General features: G+C 40.2%; 1 protein-coding gene and 1 long non-coding RNA gene across 8 annotated transcripts in view; one reads left to right on the forward strand and one right to left on the reverse strand.

The window, feature by feature from the left end:
- Nucleotides 1-11,208: 11,208 nt before the first annotated feature.
- LOC132352200 (uncharacterized) lies at nt 11,209-14,983 on the reverse strand. Its single transcript, XR_009498628.1, has 2 exons — nt 13,899-14,983; nt 11,209-11,655 (listed from the first exon to the last, which is right to left on the reverse strand). It is a non-coding gene; the product is annotated as an uncharacterized LOC132352200 (long non-coding RNA).
- PAN3 (poly(A) specific ribonuclease subunit PAN3) overlaps nt 14,666-17,861 on the forward strand; it is a 118,655-nt gene continuing 115,459 nt past the window's right edge. For 2 of the 7 annotated variants that reach the window (XM_059902477.1, XM_059902476.1), the window contains exon 1: nt 14,666-15,732. In XM_059902477.1, the coding sequence (XP_059758460.1) occupies nt 14,769-15,732 (964 nt within the window). In that variant the 5' untranslated portion in view covers nt 14,666-14,768. The remainder of the gene's footprint in view (nt 15,733-17,861) is intronic. The other 5 variants (XM_059902471.1, XM_059902474.1, XM_059902473.1 and 2 more) reach the window with 3 other exon arrangements.

The raw sequence follows: 17,861 nt of genomic DNA on the forward strand, positions 1-17,861 counted from the left end.
AATTATATATATATATATATATTTTAAAGATTTATTTCTTATTTATTTATTTTTGGCTGTGTTGGGTCTTAGTTGCAGACTCAGGATCTTTGTTGAGGCACATGAGATCTTTTGTTGCGGTGCGCGGGCTTCTCTCTAGTTGTGGATTTTCTCTCTCTAGTTGTGGCGTGCAGTCTCCAGAGCATGTGGGCTCTGTAGTTTGTGGCACGTGGGCTTTAGTTGTGGCGCGAGAGCTCAGTAGCTGTGATGTGTGGGCTTAGTTGCCCTGCAGCATGTGGGATCTTAGTTTCCTGACCAGGGATCGAAACCACGTCCCCTGCATTGGAAGGCGGATTCTTTACCACTGGACCACCAGGGAAGTCCCGGAATTATATCTTTCACGTAATATGCTTTCCTTGACACACTATGAATATTTGCCCTAAACAAAAATCACCTAGTTATAGACCTGACTAAAGAGCAGTTACCCCTTCCTGGGAGGGAGAGAACAGAGAAAGGAAAGCTAGGTGGGAGGGGTATATTGGGGGGAAAAGGAATAACTTTCATTCTGCTGGAGAGATAGTATGAGGTACTGAAAAAAGAGAAGAACTCCTCAATTTAGATGGTCGAGGTTGACCTCGGCTCTCTGAACTTAGGTGTATGATCTTAGGCAAATTATTTAAACTTTCTTAGCTTCATTTTCTTTTGAAAATAAGGGAGATAATATTTGAGAGGATTCTTGGGGGATTTGATGGGATGGTAGTAGGAAATCTTCATGAATACTTAAACATTGTGTCATCACCTCACACACACACACAGCTTTTTTTTTTTTTACCTTAGTGCTCATTTTTTATCAAAGTAATCCATGCACATTACTTAAGACTTTTAATAAAAAGCTGTTCAAATCTAGAATATATGCCCACCATATTATCATGCTATCTTGCCTTCACTATGCAGTGTTAGGATTTCCTTCTCCCTTCATTTCAGTTGAATTTCATTTTCTGGATCTCATTTCTCTCTTTTGCTTATGGTTTCTGGGTTTCTAGTATTGTTTGAGGTTTTTGACACAATATTATATATAGTCTCCTAAATTTTCTTCTTATATATTTTTATATCCCATTTGAACTTTATTTTTACACACAGAATCCTTCCAGAGTTTTCATATACTGTTATATTTTTTAAAATAGAAAATTACAGCAGCAACATTTATTTTTAAAAATTCCTTTTCTCACAGAGCTAAGACAACACCTTTGACATATATATATTTTAAATTTTTATTGAAATACAGTTGATTTACAATGTTGTGTTAGTTTCAGGTGTACAGCAAAGTGACTTCAGTAGTTGGGTGCGTGGGCTCAGTAGTTGTGGCTCATTAGCTCTAGAGCACAGGCTCAGTAGTTGCAGCTCATGGGCTTAGTTGCTCCACGGCATGTGGGACCTTCCTGGACCAGGGATCGAACCTGTGTCCCCTGCATTGGCAGGCAGATTCTTAACCACTGTGCGACCAGCGAAGTCCCTCATCAATTCTTTATTCAGATCACTTTGCTTGCCAGTATACTCTTTTGTCTCTGGTTTCTTTCTCTCAACATTATTTTATGAGATCCATCATGTCACTGCATGTAGCAATACTTAGCTCATTTTTCTTTGTCTACAGTTTTCTATTGGATTAACATATTCTATAATTGTTTATTTATTTTATGGTTTAAAGGCATTAGTATTTTTCCAGTATTGGCCTATAATAAACAATGTTTCTAGGAATAATGTACATACTTTTTAGTGAATATCTGGTGCAAAGAAATGTATGCATTTCTATTGAGAATTCACCTAAGAGTTAAATTGCTGTGTCTACATGTATTTAATTTTAATAGATAATGCCAAACTGTTTCCCAATGTATTTGTACCAGTTTCAACTCCTAATGGCAGTATATAAAGATTCCAGCTATTCCACATTCTCATCAGCATTTGGTACGATCACTTTTTAAATTTTAGCATTTTGTCAACTGTGTTGTGTTACGCATTTTTGTTTTAATTTAATTCTGATTACTAAAGAGACTGAAAACCTTTCAATGGCTTATTGGCCATTTGTATATCATCTTTTGAGAAGTGCCTCTCAAGTGAGGCACTTCAAGTCTCTTACTAAATTTTCTGTTGGGCTGTTTATCATTTTCTTACTGATTGAAGGAGTTCTTTATATATCATGGTTAATGAGCCCTTCATTGGTCATATGTGTTGTAAATATTTTATACCACTCCCACTTCTTACTTTATTTATTTATTTTAAAAAGTTATTTATTTATTTTTGGCTGTGTTGGGTCTTCATTGCTGCACGTGGGCTTTCTCTAGTTGTGGCGAGTGGAGGCTACTCATTGCGGTGGCTTCTCTTGTTGCAGATCACGGGCTTTAGGCGCACGGGCTTCAGTACTTGTGGCTCGCAGGCTTCAGTAGTTGTGGCTCACAGACTCTAGAGCGCAGGCTCAGTAGTTGTGGCGCACGGGCTTAGTTGTTCCACGGCATGTGGGATCTTCCCAGACCAGGGTTCAAACCTGTGTCCCCAGCATTGGCAGGCGGATCCTTAACCACTGTGCCACCAGGGAAAGCCCACCCTTTTCACTTTAAAGATTAAGTTGTTAATTTTTTTTTTTTCCACGCCACATGGCTTGCGGGAATCTTAGTTCTCCAACCAGGGATTGAACCTGGGCCCTCATCAGTGAAAGCGCAGAGTCCTAACCACTGGACCGCCAGGGAATTCCCTAAGTCGTTAATTTTAATGTATTTTTTTTGTGCTTTTTCCTTTTGTTAATGTCTTATGTCCTGTTCATGAAATCTTTGCTACCTCAGGGTAATGAAGATATTCTACCACATAATTTTTAAGAAGACTTATTGTTTTACTTTTAATTTTAAACCTATAATCTACCTTCAGTTGATTTTTGTAAATGGTGTGAGGTAGGTTCAAATTTCTTTTCGTCTCCACCCATATGTATATTTAATTGAACAAACATCACTTTTTGAAAAGACAATACTTTCTTCACTGATCTGTAGTACACGTGTGCACGCACACACACACAAACGCACACACAGACACACACACATCCTACTTGGGTTTGAGTAGGATTGCACCAAATCTGTACATCAATTTGGGGAGAATTGATATCTTTATAATATTTCCAATCTGTGAAATTGCTATGTCTATTTATTTAGATATTCCTAATAATAATTTATATTTTTCTGACTGGTTTTATGGTTCTATGTGTAGAAGTCTTGCACACATTTCATTAGAGTTATTTCTAGGTATGATTGCATAAATGATATTTTTAAAAATTTCAGTTTTCTAATTTTTGCTGGTATATAGAAATGCAATTGAATTGTGCACGTTGACCTTTTATCCAGCAAAAATACACCATCATAATTTCTGCAGATCTTCAGTTTTATTTCTTCCTTTCCAATCCTTATTTTTCTTTCTCCCTTTTCATACTGGTTAGAACCTCTGGTACAATGTTAGTGTAAATGGTGATAATGGGCATCCCATGTCCTGATTTCAGAGGGAAATCTTCCAATATTTCACCATTAACTATGCCGTTTGCTATAGGTTTTTTTTTTTTTTATAGATACCATTTATTAGGTTAAGTATGCCCCTTGCCATTCCTGGTTTGCTATGGATTTTTTTTTTTTTAATATCATGGGCATTAAAAAACATTTTGTCAACTTTTTTTCTGCAATTAAGATGATTTTTCTCTTTTATTCTGTTAATGTGGTAGATTACATTGATTTTTCAACATTAAACCATCCTTTCATTCCTGAGTATGCCCATCTTTTATTATCCCTTTTCTATATTGTTAGATTCATTTGGGATTTTTGCATCTATGTAAGTGGGTGAGATTGGCTTTTAATGTCTCTTCTTTGTAATGGCTTTGTTAGCATGGTATCAAAACTGCTGGCCTAAGAAGATTTAAGAACTCTTCAGTTCCTTGGAATAATGTGTATATTGGTGTTAATTCTTTAAATATTTGATAGGATTCTCTGGTGAAGTTATCTGGGCCTGCAGTTTTCATTGGGGTAAATTTTAGATTAAATTTCTTTAGAAGACAAAGGGTTATTCAGCTTTTCTTTTTCTCTTGTCAGTTTTGATAATTTTTTAAGGAATTTTCCCATTTGATCAAGAATTTCACATTTTTGTCATAAAGTTATGTCTCTATGTACAGTTGGCCTGAAATAAATAGACTGCCAGATATTTCTCCAGCAAAGATGGGTTTATTCAGGATCAGAAGAGAATTGCAGTTCAGGGTCTGCAATCATGGCAAGTCACGTGCAAGTCCCCACACGGCAAGGGAAGACTTTTATAGAGGGGAAAGGAAGCTGGTGGGGCTAACGTAAAACAGTCCATGGCTTTTCGTTGGCTGAGTCCTTGCCAGGAAAGCAGAGGAGTCTTTCTTCTTCCTGTAGTGTTCTGCTATTGTTGCAGGGTATGAAAGCTCCCCCTTCTGGGCTCCTGACTCTATTTAATTAAGGCTTCTGTTTATTAATTTTTTTACAATATTTTATCTGTTTATGTCTGTAATAAGATCCTCTCTTTCATACCTGATATTGGTTATTTGTGCCTTCGTCTTTTCTTGATGAGTCTATTCAAAGGGTTTATTAATTTTATTAGTCTTTTCAAAGGATCAATTCTTGACAATTGAGTCTATTACATGTATGTTTCTATTTATTTTTGTTTTCTACTTTCTTTGGGCTTAATTTGACAGAGTTTTTTCTAAATTTTGAAATGGTTGCTTAGATCATTGTTTTCAGCCTCTTTTCTAATATATGCATTTAAGGCTATATTTCCCCCTTTAATTATGTGTTTAACTGTATTTTGATGTTGTCATTAATTTCTAGTTTAATTCCACTGTGATTAGAGTCTATATATGATTTCAGTCCTTTGAAATTTAGTGAGACTTGCTTTATGGCTCAGCATATGGTCAGTTTTATAAATGTTCTGTACGCACTTATATTCTGCATTGGAAGTACAGTGCCTAACAGGTCAAATTTGTTCGCAAAATTTGTATTTTTCTTACCGATTTTGTCTGCTTAGTTTATCAGTTATTGACATACATGTTTAAATTTTCTCATTTTGATTGTGGATTTGTCTATTTTCTCCTTTTAGTTCTGACAATTTTCATTACACATTTTGAGTATATGTTACATGCATACAAATTTGGAATTGTTAAATCTTATTTATGTTTTTGGCCATGCCACATGGCTTACGGGATCTTAGTTCCCCAACCAGGGATTGAACCCACCCCTCGGCAGTGAAAAGTGCAGAGTCCTAACCACTGGACTGACCACCAGGGAATTCCCTGGAGTTGTTAAATCTTATTGGTGACTTTAACTTATCAATATGAAATGTCCTTCTTTATCTCTAGAAGTTTTTCTTGACTGTGTTTGTGTTATATACATTTTACCATCCTTTTACTTTCAATTTTTTTGATTCCTGATTGTGGCCAAGTATATGATTGATTTTTGAAATCTTCCATGGTTACATGAAAGTAACATGAAAGAACACATACTTTGTTAATAGGGTACAAAGTTCTATATTTGGCTAAAAACCAAGCCAGTTGATTATATTATTAATATATTAATATCCTTGGTTTTTGGCCACTTATCTGTTAAATTCTTTTTTTTTTTAATTAATTCATTTATTTTTATTTATTTTTTGGCTGCATTGGGTCTTCGTTGCTGCGCGTGGGCTTTCTCTAGTTGTGGCGAGTGGGGGCTCCTCTTTGCTGTGGTGCACGGGCTTCTCACCGCAGTGGCTTCTCTTGTTGCAGAGCACAGGCTCTAGGCGTGCAGGCTTCAGTAGTTGTGGCTCGTGGGCTCTAGAGCACAGGCTCAGTAGTCGTGGCGCACAGGCTTATTTGCTCTGCGGCACATGGAATCTTCCAGGACCAGGGCTCAAACCCATGTCCCCTGCATTGGGAGGCAGATTCTTAACCACCGCGCCACCAGGGAGGCCCTATCTGTTAAATTCTGAAAGAGGTTTATTAAACTTTACCATTATAATTGTCTGTGTGCATGTATGTGATTTTAACCAAGTTCTTGTATTGTTGGGTGCTTTTGGATTTTTGTATTCAATATTTATTTGGTGCCTAGAAGTTTAAGATTATTATTATTTCGTGGAGTTTACCTCCTTTTATCTTTACATAATATTCCTCTTTTTCACACTTAATGCTTTGGCCTTAATTTTTCTATACTTGATATTAATAGTCTCATTCTTGTTTTCTTTTTGCTTGCATTTAGGCAAACATCAAAAATCCTAAATAAACTGTTGTACCCAGATCCTTGCTATGTACTAGGTAATGTGAGGGGGTTAACAGTCTGTGCCAAAGTTTCTTGCTTCCAGGAGCTTCATTTTAATTTTACTAATGGCATATCTCATTAAGATTCTTGCTTTAATACATATATTTTTCAGCACATCTCCTAATTTAAAGCTTTTCATCAAAGAGTATAAACTAAAAAGGTGCACTGAAACAGCTATCTAATCTTTGATATAGTAAAATCAATTATTAATATAGAACTATCAGCTTTAAAATTATAATAATGGACATATTATGCATCATAGAAATATTAAAGTGGTTTTCTAGAGTAGGGGTGCTTGCTTAACCAACAGAAATGGTGGCAGTGGGCTTAGCTAAGTTGAAGGAACTTCTGTAAGGCTGGTGGTAGCTGTATGGGATGATAACAATGGTATACTTGATTATTGGGGTTATTTCCAAGGTACAATTAATATTAAAATTGTATTTGATTTTAATGTATTGCACAGGAATGCAATAAGAATGTGTGTCTTTAAGTCCCTTCAAAGCTTGTAAAGAAAAGTAGCAAATTGCTTTTACTACCACAAAGACCCAAAAATCTATACAATGCATACAAGTATATATGTATGACAGTGATGAAAGACTATCTCTTCTAGTAGAGTGTCACAGATACACTAAAAATTCTTGCAACGTACCAGTTATGGCTTTTTTTTTTTTTTAAAGCCTTTACTGAATTTGTTACAATATTGCTTCTGCTTTATGTTTTGGTTTTTTGGCCGCGAGGCATGCGGGATCTTAGCTCCCCAACCAGGGATTGAATCCGCACCCCCAGTATTGGAGGGCGAAGCCTTAACCATTGGACCACCAGGGAAGTCCCCAAGGCTTTTGTTTTTAGTGCACCAAAAATTTGTCAAAACAAGATTCGCACTAGGCAGTTGCTAATAACATTGTATAGAATTATAGAGCAGAACTTGGAGCATAAGATGACATACAACTTTACAGATATATATAAAGGCAGTAAATTTCATTTCTGGGATTCAGAAATAGTTCTAACTTATCCATGTGTAGTTCCCACTCTAGATTGTCTTGAGGGAGAATTTTTTAAACTCGGGCTGCTATCACTAATACAATCACTGACTACTCACAAAATATGACATTCCCCCCCCCCCCCACCGATTATTGGTACTTAATACAAATTAAAATTAGCTTCTAGCAAATCTGCTGCTGGGGGAGTGTCGTTGGAGGTCACCCAGACAAAATATAATTCTCACAGTATATCCCAGAGCAAATATAATTGATGGATTATTTGTAGTGTTGAACGTAATCTTTGTTAGCATGAAAATGACTTAGAATTGACCGAAGATTTACTATTAGTAAAGGGTGCTCAAGAATGAAGGGTTCTTTAGCCTTAATATATGAGTAGGCAGTTGCCTACAAAATGTGTTTTTAGGGGATATGAAATGTGTGAAAAATAAGACTCTTAGATAATTTTTAAAAAGCAAAGATGACTATATAACCAAATCAATACTTTCCTTTTAGAACATTTATTATAGTTATGTGGGAAGATTACACATTTACATTCTAATAATGCTGCCATTGTTTTTATGAAATTATTTTCAGCATCAGCTTTTGAACCACACAAGAACATTGGCTTTATTTATATTGACATCATTATCTTTAATCACAAATGACATGGCTTGGCTCAGTAATTTTTATTATTTCCCATTACTGGCTCTGGTAACTTTGGGTCATTTCCAAAAATCAAATCTTCCCTTAAAAATGAAGAATTGCTACTATGAGGATATTTTTAGAAACTTGATTAGAGTGCTTAAGTAAATCTCAAAAACACATTATAATGTAGAGTAAGCCTAGTTTTTGCCAAGATGACCACCTGGAAAGTAATACTCATTTAGATTATCAGGTGAAAGAGAAAAAAAAAATCTCATTGTTTCATCATACTTCCCCCTTCTTCCATCTAAAACCAGGAAAATTGCTGAATTTGTGAACATTAGTGCTAGAGTACACAGAATCTTGGAAGTTACTCTCCCTCCCTCCCTATTAGTATGCAATTATGGGTTTCAAAATCCTGGACTTGCTTGAGGGATACTTGAACAGAGAATCTAAGGAAATGAAATATGGATTTGATGCATTTCAATAGAGGAGGAAATATATTTAATCCTGAGGTGGGATGAAGATAACAGTAAGAACATCCAGAATGAGAGGATACAAACTCGAATGAGATGCTTGCAGTTCAGGAGAAAGACACAGAACAGAGGAGTTCAAAGAGCCTAAGCTGACTTACTTTGGGGCAAGTCACAGAACTTTATAGATCTTTTCAAATTCTCAGAATCCCAGTATTAATATAACGTCCTCGTTTTAACTGTTTCACAGGATTTTTGGGAGAAGTGAAAAACATGCCTGGTTGCTTTTGTAGGCTGTGAAACACTGTGGAATTGGAGGCATCATTATAGTACTTGCCAACATCATCATCATGTAAGTAAAGGGATGCATGAGAGAGTGCTAAAAGAAGTAATATTAAAGGTAATAAAAGTTGTCAGAAGTAGAATCCCTTCTATGCAGAAAGGTGGTTAAAATTACTTTGCAAATAAAAATTTTGTTTACTCAGTGGCAAAGAGATTATTTTCACCATGAGGTTCTCATTGTATCATTCAAGTCTCAGGACAGCCCCATAAAGTAGGGATTATTTCCATTTTAAAAATTAGGAAACTGAAGCTAAGCGAGGTTAAGAGATTTGCTAAAAGCCACGTGGGTATAAGGTAGTAAGAAGCAGGTTGCAAATCAGTCATTTTAATTCCAAATCCAGTGTACCTTTTTGTCTCATTAACATTACATTTTGTGTTCTCAACACAAGCTAAAATCTCAGAGGATATTCCATGCATTGTCTTGAATTATAATAAATGAATTACTTGAAATGTATTCCACAAGTATTTCTGCAAGTCCTACCATGCAGGCGGCATTGAATGGCAGAGGCAGGAGACAAAACAAGAGAAAGGGGTGACTGGAAGCCAAGAGAGAGAGGAGTGCTGCAAAAAGGGTTAATGCTGCTGAATATTCTAGAGGAAATATAAAATAGCTGAAAAGTACATAATAAATCTAACTAATACCAGCGGTGACTCTGGTAAAAAAACAAAAATATTTTAACATAGCAAGGGCAAATGTCAGATTAATCTCAATTAAGAGATGAATGGATGATTCAAGTATTAAACTGCCTGTGAAGAGAAGTTAGAGCAAAAGAAGGAGCCCAATGGGAATTTTAAAAATAAAATTTTAATTAGATAAGCAGGCATACATTCTTCTTGTAAAATCTGGAACATTACAGATAAAGCTAAAGTCCCCTTTGATCACTACTCCCAATCCCCATCCTGTTAGCAATTTAATGTTTATCTTTCCAGCTCTTTCTGTACACATTTATACACATCTTTATAAGATATAATGATTTTTACATAAAAGGTGCTATATTCCACATATTTACCCGCATCATGCCTTTTTCATTCAACAATAGGTCTTGGGGAATAATGGTGCATATAGAACCATTTATGAACATGTAGGTCATTTCCAATTTCACTGCTATCAACAACGCCTCAAATGAGCATTGCATGTATGCCTCCTTGGGCACACCAGTGCTTCTCTAGGGGAGATACCAAGAGTGGCATTGTTGGGCCGGAGGGTATGGATATTCAAAAATTGTATAGATATTGCCAAATTGCCCTCCAATGTGGCTGTGTCGGTTAGCCCTCTTACCAGCAGTGTTTGTTTCTGAGACTTTTAAAAACAAGGACAAAAACATTACTGTTTCTGATTACAAGAGGTTCACAATATGAAAGAATAAATGCCTTAAAAAGTATTTCAATGTACATATTCGCATCCTAAGAAGAGGGTCAAGAGAGAGAAGACACTGGATGGAGAACGACTAGATCCCTGAGGAAGTGCTAGGGCAGGAGCAGAGCATACGTGAAAGGGTTAGTCCTGGAGGGAAGAAGGGCCCCTGTTCTGATGAGTTTTGCCGGTGTCTCCTTTCTATGGCTGTACGCAACAGAAAGCAAGGTACAAGGGTTGCGATGGGGGACTGAAGAAGGTGGACGAATTTTAAAATATAGGGAAAATGAGAAAGCAGGTGACTAGGACAATGTTTCTCAAAGATAAATGGTTCTGAAAAAAGTGGTAAAAATTTTTCGTAAATTCTGCGTATTAAATCCTGCTTTTATATGGATCTTCTGAAAAGTTTTTTGAGGTGCAAGTTTCTTTGATTTATGGACATGATGCTGAGATTCAATCACTACATGAAATTCCCGGCTGTGAAAACAAAATAAAAAAACCCAAAGGGCTGTTTTTTCAACCAGCCCTGGGGAAGCTACGGGATAGTCGGATGCCGGTTTCAGAAAGTTTCACCATTCTTTCCACCCTCTGTTCCTCTCTTTCCTCCAGAAGGAAGCTGATCCTAGTGATTTCAGCCCACGCATTAAACAGGAAACAATAAAAAGTGTATAGAATTTATATTTTCCTAAAGGGAACTTAGAAACTGCTGCTACATGTTACGTACAAAACTGATTTATGACACATGAACAGAGAATCACAAATTCGGTTTTGGTACTTTTTGTTCCTCTTTGTATTCAGTTGTATAGTAGTTCCAAATTCAAAACGAGAAGAAAAGCTCGTTTTCTAAGCAATAAATATTCTATTTTAAAAACGGCAGGTTGCCGGTCCAAAAAAAAAAGAAATCCTGCTTTTCGATAATTACAACATATCAACATATTAAAGGCTCTGAAAAAGACTTCAAGTTGTTTGAGTTTCCCAAACTTTCTCAATAACAGAACTTTTTCCTTTGTGTAATATCAATTAACATGCTGTTAAACCAGTCTTCCGTGAAATATATTTTGAAAAACACCGGACTAGTGAAAATTTAAAGAAACGGCCGACAACAAATGTCCAGCTTGTCTTCACAAAATTAATTTATTGAAAACAAAATGAAACCAAAAATACAGAGAACAATTTAACAAACAACCACGTACTCACTCCTTAGAAGTAAAAGGTTACGATTAAATTACAATAAAGTTTATTTATTTATTTATTTTTGGCTGCGTTGGGTCTTTGTTGCTGCGCGTGGGCTTTCTCTAGTTGCGGCGAGCGGGCGCTACTCTTCATTGTGGTTTGTGGGCTTCTCATTGTGGTGGCTTCTCTTGTTGTGGAGTACGGGCTCTCGGTGAGTGGGCTTCAGTAGTTGTGGCTCGCAGGCTCTAGAGCACAGGCTCAGTAGTTGTGGCGCACGGGCTTAGTTGCTCTGCAGCACGTGGGATCTTCCTGGACCAGGGCTCGAACCCATGTCCCCTGCATTGGCAGGCGGACTCTTAACCACTGCACCACCAAGGAAGCCCCTGCAATAAAGTTTTAATGCTTTTCTATTATAGAAATAATATATGTTCATGATACAGATTTGGGAAGTAGAGGAAAGATAGGAAGAACCTACTCTATCATCTTGTCATCTTAGCAAAACCACTGTTAATGTTTGAGACAGTTACTTTAATCTTTATTTCTATTAGGCTTTTTATTGTTTACATCATTACAATAAAACAGCACATACAATTTTATATCATGTTAAATACTTACACTGCATCATAAGCACTGTTGCACAGTTCATGGCTTTTTAATGGCTGCATAATATTCTCTGTGAATAGTGCACTGTTTAACCATTCCCTTTGGTTTTAGAATTTAGGTTGTTTGCAACTTTTCTTTTTTGGCTTTCATTAGTCATACTGTAACAAGTACATGGTAGCATAAAACTTGTTATTTATAGTTACCTTCTAGGATTTATTTGCCAAGTAGAACGAGAATAGTTCAAAGGTGATGTACATTCTAAAGGCTTCTGAAAAAACACTGCTAACTTGCTTTGAGGATGCAGGGTGGGGGGAGGTGGCTGAGGTGGTATTATCAGTGCTGTATTAAAGAGCCTGTTTGCTCTGTTTTCCCCAATTTATTTTAGGTTTCATTTTGTCAGCACTGTTCCGTTTTTTCCGCTGATAGAGATTTACAGATCCTAATCTGTCCCTTACCACATTATCTATCTCCACTGGTTTTGCAACAACACATTGCAGATCTGCTAAATATGCTATATATTTCTTCATCTAGGCAGTAGAAAACATTTTTTTCATTAAAAATAGGTTAAGGACAGAGTTCAAAGCAGGACAGTAAAGACCATGCCGACATGCGTCAACTTATTAATACTCTTTGGATATTGTTCAAGGAGCTCCAAAGCCAGCTCTATCAACATTTTGATTGACTAATCAAAGAGCACTAAAGTCACCTAACTATAGTAGGATCTTAGCCTACTTTTCTCTATCTTGTTCACAGGGATTTAATAGAAAACTTTGTCAAATGTGGTACTGAAGGATGATTTACTTTATCTTTGGCATTTCTCTCATGATTCTGGTAACTCTTGAGGACAAAGGCTGTATCTTACACATTTCTTATAGCAGAGCCTAGCACAGAACTTGCTTGGTACATAATACACAGTAGATCTTCAATAACGGTTTGCTGGAATGATATGCTTAATTTGGCGTGAACTTAATGAATCTGTTGTCTCACTACAGACACTACTTTCCTTTCCAAGTCATCCAGAGACACATATGCTTATTTTAGAAATGGTAAAATGCGTAATGGAAAGAGCACATGTTTTGTGATTTGTAGGCCTGAGTTCAAGTCCTGGCTTTGCAAGGATAAGCTGGTAACTCTGTGTAACTCTAGGCCTTAAGTTTGTTCATCAATAAAATGGTGATAACCCATCTTCTTTACTTTCCTCAAAGGGTTCTTATGAGAATCAAAAGGGACATCTGATCATGTTATTAGCTGACTTTTTAAAACCTTGTGATAACTTTCTATTGCCCTCAAGAAAAAGTTTAATCCTTTAACATGCCTTTCAAGGATTTTGTGATATGGTCCTCCACTCTCACCATTCTAACAATCTAAGCTCTTTTTCACCTCAAGGCCTTTTGCACAAGCTGTCTGCTTTGCCTGGAAAGCTCTTTCCTGCACTCTTAACACGCTTACTACTAGTAGCAGCAATACTACTAATAGTGATAGCTACAACCTACTGAATCCTTACTAAGCGTGGGATGCTTTATATGCGTTATTAGTTTCTACTTTACCAAGTAGGTAGTATTCTTACCTGGCTTACAGATAAAGCACAGAGAAGTGAAGCAACTTACCCAGAGTAACACAGTTCTTAAGTGTCGCCACTGGGTTACAAACTCAGATCTGTCTGAATTCAAAGCAGATGTTCTCAAGTTCTGCTATTAAGCTATCAGCTTCCTCCAGGAAGCCAACATCTTTAATATCCTCTAATAGCTAGTGTGACAAGGTTAACACCTAAGACACTCATTTGTGATCGCCTGTGTACCATGTGTCTCCCCAGGGAGAGAATAAACAAGCCATCTTAACTCAGACAAGACTGCATTTTGTTTACTTTTGCTTCCCCAGCTCCGAGCTCAGTTCCTGGTACACGTGATGGGCATTAATAAACATCTGTTGAATAAATATACATGTGAAAATATTTTTAAACAGAAAGACACAATACAATGTTATTACTACTTCGAATTTAGCTAAGGAACGTCACCATGCTTACCCGTTTGCGGTCTATGGAATCCACTTTCCCCCCTTCTGCAGTGTGGTACACTTGCTTCTATCCGTTCTTCTGTGACCTCTTCTGTTTGCCACAATTCCTCAAATTCTGCCAACAAACACCCCCCCCCCCCCTTCCAACTGCCTTCTGAGAAAACCTTTCGCAGAGGAGAAAAACTAAAACGTTAAAGTTATTTTCCCTTCATAGCAACTCCTTAAAATTCCTGAAAACTTTTTTTTTTTAAAATAAATACAGCGGAGCATAACATCAGCGATCGGTGACGGAAAAAAACTATCTTTTAAAAATGAATTTCGAGTCAAGACTAGGCCGATTGGAGAAAAGAAACCCAGCGCGGTTTTAAGGGAAACCTTCTGGTGCTGCCTAGGCAGCGGTGTCCCCAGGTGGCATCTAATTGTTCATAATATTTTACTGGAGACTTTCAGTAATATAAATAGAGAAAACAGGTGCTACACTCAGCTGGGGGTTTGCCTAAATCAACCTCCTCAGGTTCGATTTTTGGAATAAAAGGCCCAGGAGTTTTTAGGCAATCAGTCCTGTAGTTCTCATCACCCTCAGCGGGAAGGAAAAAGAGGAGGGAGGGGAAAAAGCGAGGGTGCGGAAGCGTGGCGAACAGACGGAGCTACTCTCCCAGCAGAGCAAGGAGGGCTTGGGCTCCGGCCCCCGGTGCGGCCCCTCAAAATGACAATCACATTCTGTAAATTTCGTCGTTTCAATTAAAAAATGACGCCTGGTTTTATAAGTAAGAGGATATACGAAAAATGGAAGGCATTCGCCTCGTGAGAACTTCACCAGCCGGCTCGGCGTCGGGGAGCGCCGCCGCGGTCCGCCCGTCCAACCGCCGCCGGCTCGCGGATGCCCAGGGGGCCCGACGCCAGGCCAGCCTTGCCCTCGCGCTCCTGCTACCCACAAGCCCCTGCGCCTCGACGCGCAGGCGCACTGGCGACGGCCGTCTCAGGAAGAGGAAAATGGAATAAACAACTCGGAGGAACCAGAGCGCGAGAGAGCCAGTGGAGGCAGAATTTAAAAATAAACCGGCCCCTCCGCCCTCCCCGCCCGTTCGCCGCCGCCGCTCCCCCTCCCCGAGCCCGCGCCCTCGAAGTCCCCGTCCGGGCCTGCGCGCCCACCCCGTCGTCCCGCGCGGCCCCTTTAAGAAAAGAGAACGAGAGAGTGAGTGAGAGAGAATCCCAACTCTCCCCCTCCCCTCTCCTCCTTCCTACCCCCTCCTCCCTCCCCTCCCCCCCTCCCCGGGCGGCTCCGGCTCCCGCAGCGGGACAGACCCACCCGCCCAGGCTTTTCTCCGGCACCGGCAGCGTCTTCTTTCCCTCCCCGGTCTATGGTGGCGGCGGCTCCTCGGGCGGCAGCGGAAGACGAGGCTGCAGCGTTGCCATGAACAGTGGCGGCGGCCTCCCGCCCCCCTCGGCCGCCGCCTCCTCTTCCTCCTCCTCGCTGGCGGCGGCAGTGGCGGTGGTGGCCCCGCCTGGGGTCGGGGGTGTCCCCGGCGGGGCGGCGGCGGGAGTGAAGCTGAAGTACTGCCGCTACTACGCCAAGGATAAGACTTGCTTCTACGGGGAGGAGTGTCAGTTCCTGCATGAGGACCCGGCCGCCGGAGCTGCCCCGGGCCTCGGCCTCCATAGCAACAGCGTCCCCCTGGCTCTGGCGGGCGCGCCCGTGGCCGGCTTTCCGCCCGGAGCGGTCCCGGGCGGGGGAGCCGGGCCGCCCCCGGGGCCCAAAAAGCCGGACCTTGGGGGCCCGGGGGCAGGAGCCGCGGCCGGTGGAGGAGGCGGCAGCGGGGTCCTCGACGGACCGCGGCTGGCAAGTGAGTGTGGTCCGGGCTAGGAGGGCGGCCTCGGCCTCGGGACGGCGGCGGAGGGAAAGCCCGGGGCCGGACGAGGCCCTGCGACCGAGCCCGGCCCGCGGGTCCCCCCCCTTCGCCTCCCTCGGCGCTCTGAGAGGCCTAGGCCAGGCCCGAGCCCTCCTTCCGTCTTCCTGCTTCCCCTCCCCACAGCCTTCGGCGAGCCCGGGAGCGAGGGGAGGCTGGCTTCCTGGGAACGTGGGTGGTGGACTGGGGTGGTGGAGTGGGGGCGGGGAGGAAGGGGGATGGGCTGTGGCGTGCAGTGTGCGGGAAAGGGGGTGTCGTTTCCGGGGGGTGTGGAAAGGGGCTGGGTTTGCAGGCACACGTGTTCTGCGTGCCCGTGTGGAGTGGAGTTGGCCGAGGGTTGAGGTCGCCGGGTGGGTGTGTGTGGGTCCGGGGCGGGAGGGGAGGGCGGGCTCTGAGGCTTCGTGCAGTGGGTTGAACGAGCCGAAAAAGTTTGTGCAAGGTTTCTGGGAGAAAGGTCTTCCAGGCAGGAAATGCTTTCTAAGGATGAAGAGCGAACGGACAGCCGCGTTTATCGGGTGCAGAGGTTGAGTCGGGAGTTGCGAGTAGGGATTTCACAGGACTTGAATTTCAGCATGGTTTTCCTGAAAGCTGGCAGAAGTTTGCAGGGTGTCAGTAGGGATCTCGTCTTCTACTGCTTTGTACCAAGCGAACCCTTAGCGTGGAGCCTTCAAAGCGTGTCATGTGCAGCGCACTTTTGTGTGCGACTGAGCACTTGAATGCGGATATCTTAGGACTGTTTGCATTGTTTTTACTTTCTGTCATTATGTGTTGCCTTGCAACTTTTGAGTCGTTAGTGAGTGGAGTTTGAAGTTCTAGTAAGTGTGAGTGTAATCTGTTTTACAGAATGTTGCCCTTAAGGGAAAAGTAGAGGTGTCAGATTTTCCCTTTTTGTTTTTGAGTTTGTTGAGCATTCCTAAACCAAATGGGAAAGTCCTACTTTCTTAGGAATTCTAAACTGATTTTAGATCTGAAAATCATTTGATAGGCAACTTAACTTGAATGTCAGAACATTGTTGTCTTTTTTTTTTTTTAAACTGTAAACGGACTTATGTACTTGGCTTGATGCTTTAGCACTTACTTGCTCTATGAGGACTATAAGTGTCTTCCCAGAGATTGTGTGTGTGTGTGTGTATGTGTTAAAGATTGTTTCTTTTGCTGCGATAGGCTTTACTTTAGTGCAGATATATTTGGTGAGGGTGCTATGCTAAGAAGATTAATTTGTAACTTAAAATGTCTTGTCAAAATGGTTACTTGATTGGTGGAATTTTATCACTTTGGAGCAGCAGCTTTGCATTTTCAAGGTAAACTTGCTGTATGTCTTGAGTTACGGCTCAAATTAATTCGAATTATGGTTGATTAGTAAGCAATGAAACTGAGCAGTATTTGTTACCTACAGGAAGAGACACTTTCAAAAATGCAGGTATTTGATTTAATATGTGATATTTCTAGGATTTTCCGATACACAGAGGTAGTAGATTTGGGACAGGAAAGTTAGGACAGGCTGTAAACAGGTGGAAACAGGAAGGTGGAGGAGAAACACTAGCGGTGACTCAAAGGTGGGGATCATTTCGTATCTCAGGAACAGAAAATAATTGGGATGTAGGGTCTTGAGAGGACAGACAGTGCTAAGCAGGCATTTTAAAATTAACGTTTAGTCATTTAAGTTATTTGATTAAGTAGCTGCATTATGTAGTTGGATTCTGTAGGGCTTGCTTTAACTTAACTGGGTGAAGCCTAAGGCTCCTCTTTTCTCCTGTAGGCTTCTTGGTAACTCTCAGTGGTACAGCTCCTTTTGGATGAGATAAAATTGCCTCTTATCAATGAGTGGCAAGTCAAGTTGTTCAGGAATCAGGGAAGAGGATTGTGTCAGTTCTTCCCTGATTTAATGGCTGCTTTGAATTTTTACACTTTATTGTTTAATTTTTAGTCTACTTTCTACATTTTACTGTGTTCTTATACTGTATCTTTTGAGACACTTGTTAATTAAGTGTATGAGGCAGTTAAAATAGACAACACACTCTAAGAGGTGTTGCTATAAGGAGAAATTTAAATTTTGTTAGTTGCTG

This window comes from Balaenoptera ricei, chromosome 18 (genome assembly GCF_028023285.1).
Source record: "Balaenoptera ricei isolate mBalRic1 chromosome 18, mBalRic1.hap2, whole genome shotgun sequence".
In the NCBI taxonomy this organism is placed as follows: Eukaryota; Metazoa; Chordata; class Mammalia; order Artiodactyla; family Balaenopteridae; genus Balaenoptera; species Balaenoptera ricei.